Source organism: Nicotiana sylvestris, chromosome 3 (assembly GCF_000393655.2).
Source record: "Nicotiana sylvestris chromosome 3, ASM39365v2, whole genome shotgun sequence".
In the NCBI taxonomy this organism is placed as follows: domain Eukaryota; kingdom Viridiplantae; phylum Streptophyta; class Magnoliopsida; order Solanales; family Solanaceae; genus Nicotiana; species Nicotiana sylvestris.
In genome coordinates this window covers 80,994,478-81,009,629 of record NC_091059.1, presented here as the reverse complement: position 1 = coordinate 81,009,629, position 15,152 = coordinate 80,994,478, and the positions used below count along the sequence as shown (strand labels likewise).

General features: G+C 36.1%; 1 protein-coding gene and 1 long non-coding RNA gene across 2 annotated transcripts; one reads left to right on the top strand and one right to left on the bottom strand.

Annotated features, from left to right (window-relative positions):
- Positions 1 to 1,037: 1,037 nt before the first annotated feature.
- Positions 1,038 to 3,139, bottom strand: LOC104219902 (uncharacterized). The gene is made up of 3 exons (XR_709400.2): positions 2,798 to 3,139; positions 2,509 to 2,650; positions 1,038 to 1,612 (listed from the first exon to the last, which is right to left on the bottom strand). It is a non-coding gene; the product is annotated as an uncharacterized lncRNA (long non-coding RNA).
- Positions 3,140 to 10,260: 7,121 nt separating this feature from the next.
- On the top strand, positions 10,261 to 13,192 carry LOC138887577 (uncharacterized). Its single transcript, XM_070169341.1, has 2 exons — positions 10,261 to 11,190; positions 12,422 to 13,192. The coding sequence occupies exons 1-2, from the start codon at positions 10,261 to 10,263 to the stop codon at positions 13,190 to 13,192; spliced, it is 1,701 nt and encodes a 566-aa protein (XP_070025442.1).
- Positions 13,193 to 15,152: the final 1,960 nt, after the last annotated feature.

The window sequence follows — 15,152 nt, the reverse complement described above, 5'->3', positions numbered from 1 at the left end:
CTGCGGTTGCCAGGTTGTCTGTGGTAGGTTGTGCCCAATCATACAATGCTTCTTCAAGCACAAGAGGCACCACACCTTGATTGTTCGGTCCATTCACATTGTTTCTCTTGTTTACTTCGTCTCCCGTGTCTGGTTCAATTTGTTCTGTTGAGTTCTGTTGTTGTTTGCCCTTCTTGTTTGCACGATTCAGTGCCTTGAAAACTTTTTTATGATCTGATAATGCTTCGAACATTTCATCAATTCTTGAGGAGTTTCTAGGCATGCACCTGTAACACCCAAGACTACAAATGTTAGACTTTCAATGTATTTAGTTTAAATTGAAGAAAATTGTCCACACAAAGAATTCTAGAACTTCTTTTAGCTGCAATTAATAATACCGTTAAATCCCCGACAACGGTGCCAAAATTTGAACACACCCAACTATGCCTTATAAAAAGTACTAAGCGGTCGTTACAAATATATTCCGGTTAATAAGTCATGAGTCGAATCCCACATGGAATTAACCTATTAAGCACAACTGCTAGACTCGCACAAATTCACGCAATAAATCTTCAGAAATATTTAAGTAACGAATTGAATATTTACTAACTAAATATTACGTAATGAAAATGCAATAAATAATAACTAACTATGAACGTGTTGTAGACAAGAATTGAAATGATCTAAGGTTATGATTTCCCCTAATGTCGGAATCCTTTCCGCTAGATTTTCTAATAAATTTGCCTAAGTCTTTTCTACCGATCATGAGCACTCTGACTGTGGTAACTCTCTCCCGAGTAATTACCACAATATACTAGACATATTCTCTCGAATTATGCTAGTTGGCCTTAAGTACAGCTCACTCAGATTGCACCAAGGTTTTGTTATCTCTAATCCCACCATTAAACCCTTCGTATTGATCCCTCATATACGTTAGGAGTGATGTTGTTCAATAACTACCTAAATATGCACTCTATCCCCAGTAATACATACTAAATAGGCACAGTTAATTGAGGGGCCTTCAATCAACAACAATAATAATATAGTTGAACAAATATAGAAAATACTACGACAAATTTATATTAACGTAACAGGAAAATCATCCTCCAATAGGTTCCATCAAATCCCTAGATTAAGAGTTTAGCTACTCATAATCATAGTAACAATATCCAAAGTATTTTTCATAATTTAATTACAAAGTAAGGATAAAGGGATGCAGAAATCGATGATTCTAACTCCAACGGTTGTGCCACGAGCTATCCTTGACTCCGGTTGCAAAATTCCTTCAAAGTGGCATTTTAGGACTATTTATATGTGTAGGAACAGACCTAAAACGTGTAGGTCAAATCCTAGTCAAACCAGGAGACGAACTAAGTCTTCAAAACTCGGAATAGACCTCGCCCCAAACCTGGTGTCGCCAGGCATAACGCCTGGTGGACCTCGTCCCAGGCCTGGCGTTGCCAGGCATAATGCCTGGTTAAGCTTTCCTCTACCTTGCCTTGCCAGGTCTCTCGCTAGCTACAAGCCTGGTGTCGCCAGGTATATCGCCAGCTTTCCTTATTCAACTGCTCCCGCGCACGCTTTCGACTTGTAAGTATTCTTTTTTTTTTCTCTACTTTCATCTCCAATTCACCTACACATAAAATGGACCTTATTACATACAAATAAAGTGTAATTTATCACTAAAGCATATAAAATGCTAGGTAAATAATGTGCTAAACCATGAATTATAGCCACACATCAGTAGCATGAAGAGTCCAAATCATAAAAGGAAATAAATAATAAGAGACGTACTTCATATATGACTACATGGTTTTCTTTATTTGTTTCCTACTCCAATTCTAACTATCTTCAAGCAAGAAACCTGTTTAATTTTCACCAATTTCGTGCAAAATATATCCCTTAAAGATCTCCCTCCTAACCCTAGAGAATAAAGGAAGTATAAGAAAAATATGATTCTTTTCCTAAAATAAATTTACTTTAACTCTACTTCCTTACAAACTTGGTCTCCAAGTTAACAATAAAGATTTACCAAGATTTTCTATTATCTAGGTGGCTAGCAAGTCAAAAAACACGAAATAAGATAATATCTCTCTAAAAAATGAATCTTATTCACGCTAGGATTAAGTGTCAGCATTCTGCAAGACCAACCCAGCAACACCATGTCCTTCAATCAACCCAATATATTTGTCATATTTGTTAATCATCAAAACTAAAATTCACCAATTTCCAACAAAAAGATCAAGATACAAAGCAGGCCTTGAACAGCAAAATTTTATTTGAAAAAAATCTCACTTTATACCCATTAATTCCAAACTATTTACTCTTTAATGTCCAGGCTCAAACTATTTACTACTCCTACTCATGCACTCCAAACTATTTACCCGTCTTTATTATGTTCTTATTCTTCTTCATCATTTTACCTTCCTCCAATTCTTAAAGTTCACAACTGTATTTGTTTTTGCTTCGGCAGTCACTCTTCTATGTATATTGACAAACTCTTAGGTACCAAGAAAAATAAGAACTCACTAGAAGAAAAAGGCTGAGCAAGAAACAATGTTTTTTGGAAGCTTCCATAAAACTAATACTACTATTTTTTGGAAGTTCAGGAAAAAAATCCTCATGAGTCCAGCAAGCTCCGAGCAGCTTCCAAACTCAGCTCTTCATTCACCTGAAAGTCATAAAGGTTTCCAAAGTAAACTTACAGCAGAATTTTTTTAGGTGATTGGCTAAAATGAAATGAAGATACACATTTTAAGCAAATGATACGTAGAGAAAGCAGGAAAATTTTCTGCTTCTTCGGGAAGTATATACTTACAAGTTTCCTGTAAACTTGTTGAAATGCCTTGCAAAAAGTTTCTGCTTCCGCTGGACCCATCTGTAGAAAGCCAAACCAACCCCTTGTTAGTCGTTATCACAGATGATGTATTTTTCTTTTTTATCACAGAGAAATTCCTGAGAGACAGCTGGTGTATGGTTCAAAGTTTCATGGATAATATGCCAGCCCCCGTTAAATACCAGGCTTTTAGCCTTTGATAGGAATCAAACTCGTGATGTGCGCCTAGTCTTACCATACTTTTAAGCCATTTTTCTTAATCTAACATGGTGACATTTTGAAACTTACACATTTCCTCATAGGAAGAACAAATCAATTTTTGAAACTCCATATGAATGAGTTCAAAATGCCAGATCTGATTTTTTATAGTGTTTTACTGTTTAAATTCGTTAGTTATTGTTCTTTGATGTGTAAATTGTACCCTTGATGCTAGTTTTTGGAGATTTATTGTACAAAAATTTAAATCCACCGAAGGACCTTGAAGCTTGAAACTCATAACTTGGTTTATTTGAGTTTTTAATTGTTTTGATTCGATCCTGTATGGGTTTGTTTGGAAAGTTGATTGGAGGTTGTAGTTAAAGTTTTAGTCAATTTGGTAGAGATTTTGTAGTAGATTTTAGAAACTTGGATTGAAATATAGTTGAACCAGAGAAGAAGACGAATTTGTATTGTATACCCAAATAGTATACAAATATACCATTTTAGTATACAATTCATTCCAACTATATACCCTATTAGTATAGCTATATATTATATTGGTATCATATGCTAGTTGAATCATTTTTTGGTTGTATTAGCTGCATTTAATTGGTACAATATTTGATTTTCTTTTAATAATAGTAATATAGTACAATATCTTGAAATACCTTATTATATTTATATGTGGTACACTATTTTTTTTTATTTTTCTCTTTATGCATGTGTGTTATGTAATAGTAGTATAGTCATATAGTTGCCGGGAATTAACTAGTAAAACTGTATACCATATTGGTATAGTTATATGCTATATTGGTATCATATGGTAGTTTGAACATTGTTTTGGTTGTTTTAGCTGCATTTTAAATGAATTCTATTATGAAATATATGAACATGAGTTGCAATGCTGGAATTTTTGTGTGCTCATGGACATAAATTATGTGTATTATGTAATATAGTTTTATTGTTATAGGCAATTGTTGGAACGACCCCATACAACTATATACCCTCTTAATATACGAAATGAGCAAGTTGTTTTGCGAATATTTAGCTTGCAATACGAGCATGTAATTTTCTCATACTTTTATTGTGTCATTTAATGTTTTGATACAGTAGTATAGTCGCAGATAGTTGTAGCAATATTCTAGAGAAATCATATACTCTGTTGGTATACATATATACCATATTGGTATAACATGGTACTAGAAGTCTTTTTTGTTACTTATACTTTTGTTGCATTTTTTAATATTTTATTATCTTTTTATTCTAAATTGTATATATGGAGATTTGGTTGCCGTAGATTATTTTTTATTGCTCTATAATTGGTTGTATTACTGCTAATGGTATAGTATGTACTAATATATATAGGGAAGGCGATCAAGATTTGCATGGTAATCACATGTTGATTCTTAGAATCTGATCATGTAATTTATGGTGCCCAGCAACAGTCAATGTGATATTCAGTGAATTAGATCAAGTGACAACTGATATTATTTCAGTTTAATAATTGAATTTAAAAAATGAGAAAGAAAAAAAAAACAAAAGGTATATTGTACTAGTTATATTAAAAAAAAAGGTGAACAAATATTTACTATCTCAATTATTTTTCTTATTGTATAAAAAATGAATAATAAAAAATAGTGAAAATGGTAAAGGAAATTAGATTATGAAGAGAAAAAGAATATAAAAAAAAAAGTTAAATGAAATTAAAAAAGGAAAAAAGAAAAAAATAAGAAGAAAACGAGAAAAAAGAAAAGGAGAAAAAAAAAGAAGGATACAAATAAAAAAGAATTGGAGATTAAAGAAAAAATTCCCTTCAAAAATTACAATGGGTAAAAAATATAATTAGTTTATGGGTGAAAAAAAAAGAATAGACAAAAATAAATAGTTTTATTTTTGTGGGTAGCCGTGTCATTCTCCCAATTTATTTTGGGATCTTACCCCTTTACATGCTTTGATTACTTTCAGTAAAGACTTGGTAGGAATGCGTCAAATCAATGAGTCCCTGTTTGTAATAATTCTGTTTAAACACCCTTTTATGCTTTCAATAATATTTCAACATTAAGTAGCAACAAAAAAAAAAAAGTGATCTTTACTTTCTTCTCAAATTTACATTTATATTTGATGGGTCTCGGCATCTCGTCAAAAAAGAAGAGGGACATTCACATGATTATCCCAGACGGAGTAAAATATTTATTTGCTCCCATTTACAAAATTTGCCCCGTAAAAATTTAAACGGCTGCAGTTTTATAAGTATATTGTATGTCTCTACGGTATATAATTCATATTTTGTATATCTATATCTATCTATACTATATTAAAAGCACGAAAATTCTTAGCGAAATATTATTCGTCTTTTTTACCCTTTAACAATAGACTTTATATTAGACAAAATCGTAATTTAATTATTTTCTAATATTTAAGACTTTAAAATCAACCAAAATCTTAATTATTAAATCTTTTCTTATTTGAATTATGTAAAAAATCTTAATATTCAGGACATTAAAACAATATTGTTTTGGGAAAATAGGAGTATTACGTTTCTTTTCCTTAATTTGCTTACGAAAATATTTATGAAATGTTTGACATATATTAAAAGCACGAAAACCCTTAGCGAAATATTGTTCGCCTTATTTACCCGTTAACAATAGACTTTATATTAGATAAAATTGTAATTTAATTATTTTCTAATATTTAGGACTTTAAAATCAACTAAAATCTTAATTATTAAATCTTTCCTTATTTGAATTATGTAAAAAATCTTAATATTCAGGACATTAAAACAATATGTTTTGGGAAAATAGGAGTATTACGTTTCTTTTCCTTACATTTGCTTACGAAAATATTTATGAAATGTCTGACCTTTATTCTTCTTATAGATTAGTGTACTTAGAATTCTAAGGGGGATCTTATTTATATTATTACGATTAAAAGTTTATACCTAATTAAGTATTTTTAAAATTAGTGAATGTAGATTTCAAATATTATACAAAAAATTAATAAAGATAAAATATTATTCGAGTAGAAAAGGAGTTCAAAATTATTTTATATTTTATATTATTGGAAAAGTACTAAGCACAAATGCGGAAAAATAAAATTATTTTTTAATATTGAGAACAAATAATTAAGTCTTTGAATTAATTACTCCCTCAGTTTTAGTTTATAAAAAACCTTTTACTTTTTCGAGATTCGACTATAGAAGTCATCCACCTTGTTAGGAGATTGATGGAGCAGTATAGAGAGAGAAAGAAAGACTTGCATATGGTGTTCATCGACTTAGAAAGGCGTATGATAAAGTTCCGAGGGAAGTTTTGTGGAGATGTTTGGAGGCTAGAGGTGTACCTGTTGCCTATGTTAGATTGATTAAGGACATGCATGATGGAGTAAAGACCCCAGTGAGGACGGCGGGTGGGGACTCTGACCATTTTTTCGGTTATGATGGGGTTGCATCAGGGGTTAGCACTCATCCCTTTTTGTTTGCTTTGGTGATGGATGTACTGACATGCCACATCCAAGGGGAGGTGCCGTGGTGCATGCTATTTGCAAATGATATTGTATTGATTGACGAGATGCGAAACGATGTGAACGTTCAATTAGAGGTATGCAGGCAGACCCTGGAATCTAAAGGTTTCAAGTTGAGCAGGACCAAGACAGAATACTTGGAGTATAAGTTCAGTGGCGAGACTCAAGCAGGGGAAGAAGAGGTGAGGCTGGACTAGCAGGTCATCCTTAGGAAAGAGAGCATTAAGTACCTTGGATCTATTATTCAAGGGGGGTGGGGAGATTGATGAAGATGTCACACATCGCATTGGGGAGAGATGAATGAAATGGAGACTTGCTTCCGGTATTTTATGTGACAAGAAAGTGCCACCGAAACTTAAGGGTGAGTTCTACAGAGTGGTGGTCACACCAACGATGTTGTATGGGGTTGAGTGTTGACCAGTCAAGATCACTCATGTCCAAAAGATGAATGCAGCAGAGATTATGATGTTGAGATGGATGTGCGGGCATACCATGTTAGATAGGATCAAAAAGGAGGTTATTCGCGACAAAGTGGGTGTGGCTCCTATAGAGGACAAGATGTGGGAAACACGATTTAGGTGGTTTGGTCTTGTGAGAGGAGGAGCACAGACGCGCCGGTGAGGAGGTGTGAGAGGTTGACAATGGAGGTCCTACGGAGAGGCAGAGGTAGGCCAAAGAAGAGGTGGGGAAAGGTGATTAGGCAAGACATGACACAGCTTCAGCTGACCGAGGACATAACCCTTGATAGGAAGTTTTGAAGGTCGGGGATTAGGTTAGTAGAGTAGGTAATCTAAAGTGTTCATAGCAGTAGTATTGGCACGCACTCTCGCTTTCTGTTGGTAGTAGGTTTTCTTGACTAACCGTTATTTTCTTTCATTGTTGATCACCTTACTATCTGATTGTTTTTATTCTGCTTTTATATGGCTTCTTAGTACTGTCCCTTCTTGTCTATATTTCCAATAATGTAGTGCTTATACTTTCCTGAGCTGAGGGTCTATTGGAGACAACCACTCTATCCTCATAAGGTAGGGGTAAAGTCTGCGTACACACTACCCTCCCCAGATCCCACGATGTGGGATATTACTGGGTATGTTGTTGTTATTGTACTTTTTCGAGATTCAAACTATATTAAATTTGACCAAAATATTTAATTTTTTTTCATCGTATTGACATGAAAATATTACAATTTATAGTATCTTTCGTATAATTTTTGAATATCTAAAATTTAACTTTAAAATATCAAATTAACCTAATCCAATTTAGCTTCAAATATTAGTCAAATTAATTCTTGAAAGGCGAAAAGATTCACATAAACTTGAAAGGAGGGAGTAATTGCAAACTTATTATAAATTATCATATAAATATAATTGTTTTTTAAATTGATAAAATTCTTAAGTTACATAAATTTATTTTCACAAGAGCATTGACGATTAAAAAATAAAAAATAGAGCAAAATTTATTATGTTATAGTCTAACTTGTTATTTGTTTTTCATATTAGGTAATAAAAATAGAAATAATGTTCATAAGATATCCACATATGTCCTAAGAAAAATATAATAACGCATATACATACATAATGTTTTATTTATTGAAGTAGCTAAATTGGATCAATATTTATATTTTTTAAGAGTTTACATCTTTTTCATTACTTTTTGTTCAATAACTCAAATAAATTACTCAATATAGTTAACTATTTTTGAAAAAAATATATATTCATGATATAGGTACACGCACAAAGCGCGTACCCTAAGAATAGTATAATAAAAATAGTGAAATTAAGGCATTCAAACACCCCGAAGGTATAGAACATAAATACCTGCTGGTATTTTCTTATTAACGTTTTTCTCTAAATAGGTATGCAGTGTAATATTTTTAAAATGGATATTTTTTGGATAAATTTTTCTTCTGCAATTGGCATTATGTTATTTTCCAAAAGAAAAAGTAAACACAGAGAAAAATTCACTTGATTGATATACACGCTGAAGAAAATATTTAAAGATTCTACATGTCCCGGGACTTAATTGTTGTAGGTTGTTATGCTTTAGGAATAAATTTTAAAGGCATCTCCTTAAATTTAACTTTATAAACTAACTTTCCTTGTGGTTTTGATTAAAGAAGAAAAAAAAACAATGGGTATTGGATGATGCATTTTTTTTTCCGTTTCTTCCAAGGATATTTTTTGTTGTAATATTTTGAATGTACAAGATCTGGTACATTGACGGAGCTTGGTCAGAAGATATGTAGGAAACAAACGTTAGTGTTGTTTTTTGGGGTTTGTGTTGAAGTATAGAAAGTAGTTAAAGCAGAAGACAGTTAGAAGCAGTTAGAATCGGTTAGTTAGGTAAAGTCTGTTAATAAGTGATAACTGTCACTAGCTAAGTTAAATGAGGATTAGTAAGGTGTAGATATTCATGTATATATATATACACGAATGCTGTAGAGACTAACACTTCTGATGAATACAAAAATGGAGTTGATTCTCTGCAGAAGCTAACCCTCTTCCTCTTCTTCTTTTTCACTCTCTTAATCATTAATGAAGATTTTAAAACTCTTCATGGTATCAGAGCACATGGGGGCGATCAATTCAAGCAAATTAGTCTAAATGATTTTTGGTTCTAGGTCTTCATTTCGTGTTTCGTACCTGCAATTGCTTCGATTCATCTCTAAGTTGTGAGTGAATTGTCACTGAGCAATCGGCCATTTTTCTGCTTACTAGTCAAAGTTCTGATTTCTGGTCATCAATGTCAATCGGAGCTGATGGTACTAGTACAGGCACAGGACTGGGGGATATTTCTGCTAATGCGAATTAATTTTGATCTGATGTTTCAATTCCAGTAGTAGATCCCACTCGTGTTGGTACTACAGTCATAGATCAACATCATCCATTATTCCTTCAACCTTCTGATACTCCAGGAGATCCTTGATCTCAATTAATCTAACTGGACATGAAAACTATGCCTTATGGAGTAGCTCTACGCGTGTTAGTTTGCTAGGAAAAAGTAAACTAGGTTTTGTAGATGGAAGGTATTCTATAGATAAATTTGATGTTTCTCTTCATGAATTATAGGGGAAGTGCAATGCTATAGTATTTTCGTGGATAATGAACTCTGTGAGCACAAAATTATTGAGTGAAATGGTATATGCCATAAGTGCTCACAAAGTGTGGAGTGATCTCAGAGAAAGTTTGAGAAGGTAAATGGCTCTAGAGTTCTGTACTTGCACAAACAGATTGCCACCCTATCACAGGGCATTACATCAGTATCTTCTTATTTTGCAAAGCTGAAGGAACTGTGGGCTGAGTTTGATGCACATATGCCCTGCCCTGGATGTGGATGTGAAGAATCTAAAAGGTATGTGGAACACTTTGAATATCAGAGAATGTTGCAGTTTTAATGGGATTGAACGAGTCATATGCACAGACTAGTAATCAAATTCTGAATATGTCTCCTATTCCTTCCATAAACAAAGCCTACTCTATGATAATCTCAAAAGAAAGTAGAAGATCTCTAGATAATCATACTACTAATGTCTTTGAAGTTCATGAAGGAATTGCTCTATTCACTAACAAAAGTCATCCTAATCAAGCTCAATTCACTAACAAAATTGGTTCTTATCCTTCTGTCTCTATAAACTCTAATCCAGCTTTATTCAGTAACAAAGGAGTTTCACAATCTAATAACAACTTCAAGCAGAGAAGAAATCAGCTACACTGTGACTACTAGAAACGATGGCGGAAAGATTCTTCGTAGTCAATCAGATTTCCTTTAGCAAGAATGATTTGACTCCGGAAGGGGCCACCCACAACAAAGCCCTCCATTTGACAGTTAAATGTAAGGGGTACTATGTGAAAAGAGTCATGCTGGATGGCAGGTCCGGAGTTGATATCTGCCCTCTCTCAACTTTGCAAAGAATGGAGATTGGGACTGAGAGAATCAGGCCGAACAATGTCTGTGTGCGTGCCTTTGATGGCATCAAGAGAGACACCATAGGCAAGATCGATTTGGTTTTGACTATTGGTCATGTGGATTTCGAGGTGACATTTCAAGTACTGGACATGGATACCTCCTATAATTTTCTCTTAGGAAGGCCTTGGATCCATGCTGCAGGGGTCGTACCTTCCACTCTCCACCAGATGGTGAAATTTGAATATGAAGATCAGGAGATTGTAGTCCACGGAGAGGACGAGCAATCAATTTATAGGGACCCGTCAGTCCCATGTCTCGAATCTAGGGAAGGTAGCGAACATTTAGTCTATCAAGCTTTCGAGGTTGTGGTCGCAGACCAATGTGAAGAAGGAAGCCCGTGTCCTCAACCCTTTCTCTCAAATTTGTCAATTATGGTTGCTAAGGAAATGATCAAGCAAGGTTATAAGCCCGAGAAGGGGCTCGGGACATCATTACAAGGTATCAAAGAACCAATCACTCTGGCTGCTAGCGAGAAGTTCTTTGGTGTGGGTTTTCAAGCCACACGAGCTGATGAAACATGGGCAAATGAACGAAAGAACAATGGTTGGGTTTTGCCTCAGTCAATCCCATATCTTTATGAAACATTCGTCAAGCCCAAGTACATAGAAGAAGAAGATGATAAGGCCTTCACAGCCAAAGAAATTAAAGAAATATGTGGAACTATGAGGCAGATGTTGTATGAAACCCATATGGTCTAGCCGGGAGAAGGCTTGAGCACCGCTGAGGTGCTGTATATGGGGCCCAATGCCAAACTGCAAAACTGGAAGGCTACCCCGTTCCCAGTCAGGCGGGAATCCCGATAGTCCAGTCTTGCCGCCTTTTTTACATTACGAGTTATTCGAGGGTGTAACTCGGATGTTTCTTTTAGTTTACTATCTTTAAATTCCAATGTAAACCCTGTTATCTTCAAAATTCAATGAAATGAAATCAATATTCATCGTTCATGAATCTCTCTTTATTCTTTCTGAGTTTTGTTACTTTTTCTTATTTCTTCTTTCAGTTCTAATAATGCGGCTTTAAATAACATGACATGCCTGCAGACTTCATGCCCAGATCCAAACACGCTGTCTAATTGTGAAATAATGAATCAAGAACCGGAATATGATGAAGAAGAGGCTTTTAGGAAAATAAATCGAGAATTGGAACAATTTGAGAATAAGCCTAAGCCAAATCTAAATGAAACCGAGCCAGTAAATTTGGGTAGTTCAGAAGAGGTCCAAGAAACCATGATAAGCATTCACACAGATGAAATGCATTGATCCAACTTTTGTTTGAATTCAAATATGTGTTTGCTTGGCCCTACGATGATATGCCAGGATTAAGTGTTGATCTAGTGGTGCACAAATTGCCAACTTACCCCGATTGTCCCCCTGTCCAGCAAAAACAAAGAAAGTTCAAAACCGACATTAGTGACAAGATCAAAGAAGAGGTCACCAAGCAGTTGAAACCGGGTGTGATCAGAGTGGTCCGATACACCACATGGTTGGCTAATATAGTCCCAGTGCTAAAGAAAGACGGGAAAACCTGAGTGTATTTTGACTATCAGGATCTGAACAAAGCAAGTCCCAAGGAAAACTTTCCTCTACCAAACATCCACATCCTCGTTGACAATTGTGCCAAACATGAGATACAGTCTTTCGTGGATTGTTATTCTGGATATCATCAAGTCTTTATGGATGAAGAAGATGCGGAAAAGACAGCCTTCACCACACCTGGGGCACCTATTGTTACAGGGTCATTCCTTTTGGTCTAAAGAACGTCGGGGCAACGTGCATGAGAGCTATAACTACCATCTTTCATGACATGATGCACCAGGAAATCGAGGTGTATGTGGATGATGTGATCATTAAATCCAGAACATAGGATGACCATGTTCGGGACCTGAGAAAGTTCTTTGAACATCTGCACAAGTATTATTTGAAGCTAAACTCGGCTAAATGTGCATTTGGAGTTCCGCCTGGGAAACTTTTGGGATTCATCGTCAGTCAGAGGGGCATTGAGCTAGATCCAACGAAGATAAAGTCTATTCGGGATTTGCCTCCTCTGAGAACCAAGAAAGAGGTTATGAGCTTGCTGGGAAGGTTGAATTACATCAGCCGGTTCATCGCTCAGTTGACATCCACATGTGATCCCATATTCAAGCTATTGAAGAAAGATGCAGCGATTAAATGGACAGAGGAGTGTCAAGAAGCCTTTGACAAAATCAAAGAATATCTGTTGAACCCACCAGTCTTGGTCCCACCCGAACCGGAGAGGCCTTTGTTTTTGTACCTGACAGTCTTGGAGAATTCTTTCAACTGTGTTCTCAGGCAACACGATGTGATCGGGAAGAAAGAGCATGCAATCTACTATTTGAGCAAAACGTTCACAAATTATGAAGTCAAATATACCCTGTTGGAAAGAACTTGTTGCACCCTAACTTGGGTCGCTCAGAAGCTTAGGCATTACCTGTTGGCCTACACCACTTACCTCATCACCAGGTTGGATCCTTTAAAGTACATATTCCAGAAGCCGATGCCCACCGGGAGGTTGGCAAACTGGCAAATCCTGCTCACCGAGTTTGATATAGTCTATGTCACTCGCACGGCAATGAAAGCTCAAGCTCTAGCAGATCACCTGGCTGAAAACCCTGTTGATGATGAATATCAGCCTCTGAACACTTACTTTTCGGATGAGGAAGTGAATTTAGTTTAGACAATTTCGGAAGACACCAATGCTTGGAAAATGTTCTTCGATGGAGCTATGAATGCAAAAGGTGTCGGGAATGGGTCAATCTTGATCTCACCTACTGGTCAGCATTATCCACCCACAACCCGACTTTGATTTTTCTGCACAAACAACACTGTCGAGTATGAAGCCTGTATTATGGGTATGAACATGGCAATCGACCAAGATGTGGAAGAATTGTTAATCATGGGAGATTCGAACTTGATTATCCGACAAGCTCAGGGTGAATGGGAAATTCGGTATGTTAAACTTATACCATATAGTCAACATGTGGAAGATCTTAGCAAATTGTTCAAATCCATCAAGTTCAGGTATGTCCCTCGGTTTCACAGTGAGTTAGTCGATGCACTCGCTACCTTAGCCTCGATGTTACCGTATCCAGGCAATGTCCACATTGACCCATTGGAAATACAAATCTGAGAAAGGCATGGTTATTGCAATATGGTTGAGACAGAACCAAATATGCATCCATGGTATCATGATATCAAGAGATTTTTGAAAACCAAATAATATCTCGAGCAAGCCAATGGAGACCAAAAGAGAACCATTATAAGGCTTGCCAACGATTTCTTCTTGAGCGGCGAGGTCTTGTACAATAGGACTCCAGATCTCAACTTGTTAAGATGTGTGGATGCCGAAGAGGCCGGAAGAATCATGCATGAAGGGCACACAGGAGTGTGTGGACCCCACATGAATGGATATTTCCTGGCAATGAAAATCCTTCGAGCAGGCTATTACTGGATGACTATGGAAAAGGATTGCTTCAGTTTTGTACGAAAATGTCATTAGTGTTAGGTGCACGGTGACCTGATTCATGCCCCACCGACAGAACTGCATCCTATTTCAGCACCGTAGCCGTTCGTTGCTTGGGGTATGGATGTGATTGGGCCAATCGAGCCAAAAAACTTCAAATGAGCATAGATTCATATTGGTTGCCATTGACTACTTCACAAAATGGGTTGAAGAAGTCACCCTCAAAGACGTCACTAAGAAAGCAGTGGTGGATTTCGTGCACTCCAATATCATCTGCCGTTTTGGTATTCCTACGACCATCATTACGGATAATGCTGCAAACTTGAATAATCACTTGATGAGGGAGATATGTGAGCCGTTTAAGATCACACATCGGAATTTGACCCCTTATCGGCCCAAAGCTAATGGTGTTGTTGAAGCAGCAAACAAAAACATCAAGAAGATTCTTAGAAAGATGATCCAAAGTTCGAGACAGTGGCATGAAAAGCTGTCGTTTGCATTGTTGGGATATCACACAATTGTGCGCACATCAGTTGGGACAACACCCTATTTATTGGTTTATGGAACTGAAGCCGTAATACTCGCAAAGGTTGAAATTCCATCTCTCTGAATCATCGTTGAGGCTGAAATTGAGGATAGTGAGTGGGTCAAGACCAGTCTAGAACAGTTAACCCTAATTGACGAAAAGCAAATGGCCACAGTTTGCCACGGGCAGTTGTATCAACGAAGAATGGCCTGTGCCTACAACAAGAAAATGCGGCCTAGAAACTTTGAAGTGGAGCAACTCGTTTTGAAACGTATTCTCCCTCATCACAAGGAAGCAAAAGGAAAGTTCGCTCCTAACTGGAAGGGCCCATAGATTATCAGAAAATTGTTGCTAAAAGGGGCATTGTACCTGGGAGACATTGAAGGAAATGACCCTGAAATAGCTGTAAATGCAGACGCGGTCAAAAGGTATTACGTTTAACCCTTTTGTAGTACCAATATTATCCGATTAGGATGACAAAGACTTTCATTCTCTCTATCCTAAACACTTCAACCCTTTTGCTCACCCTTTGAGCCGGTTACCTTTCTTTGATTACCCTCTTTAGAACCTGAAAACGTCTCTAAAAAAATCAAATCAAAATCAAAAACAAAGTTTTCCCTGAACTACGTTCGACTTGATTCCGAAAGG

Bases quoted from the DNA above. Each gene is read 5' to 3' on its own strand.
- LOC138887577 (XM_070169341.1), top strand. From the start codon at position 10,261: ATGGCGGAAAGATTCTTCGTAGTCAATCAGATTTCCTTTAGCAAGAAT. The intron at 11,191-12,421 runs GTCTAGCCGGGA...TATTATTTGAAG, and splicing joins TGTTGTATGAAACCCATATG to CTAAACTCGGCTAAATGTGC.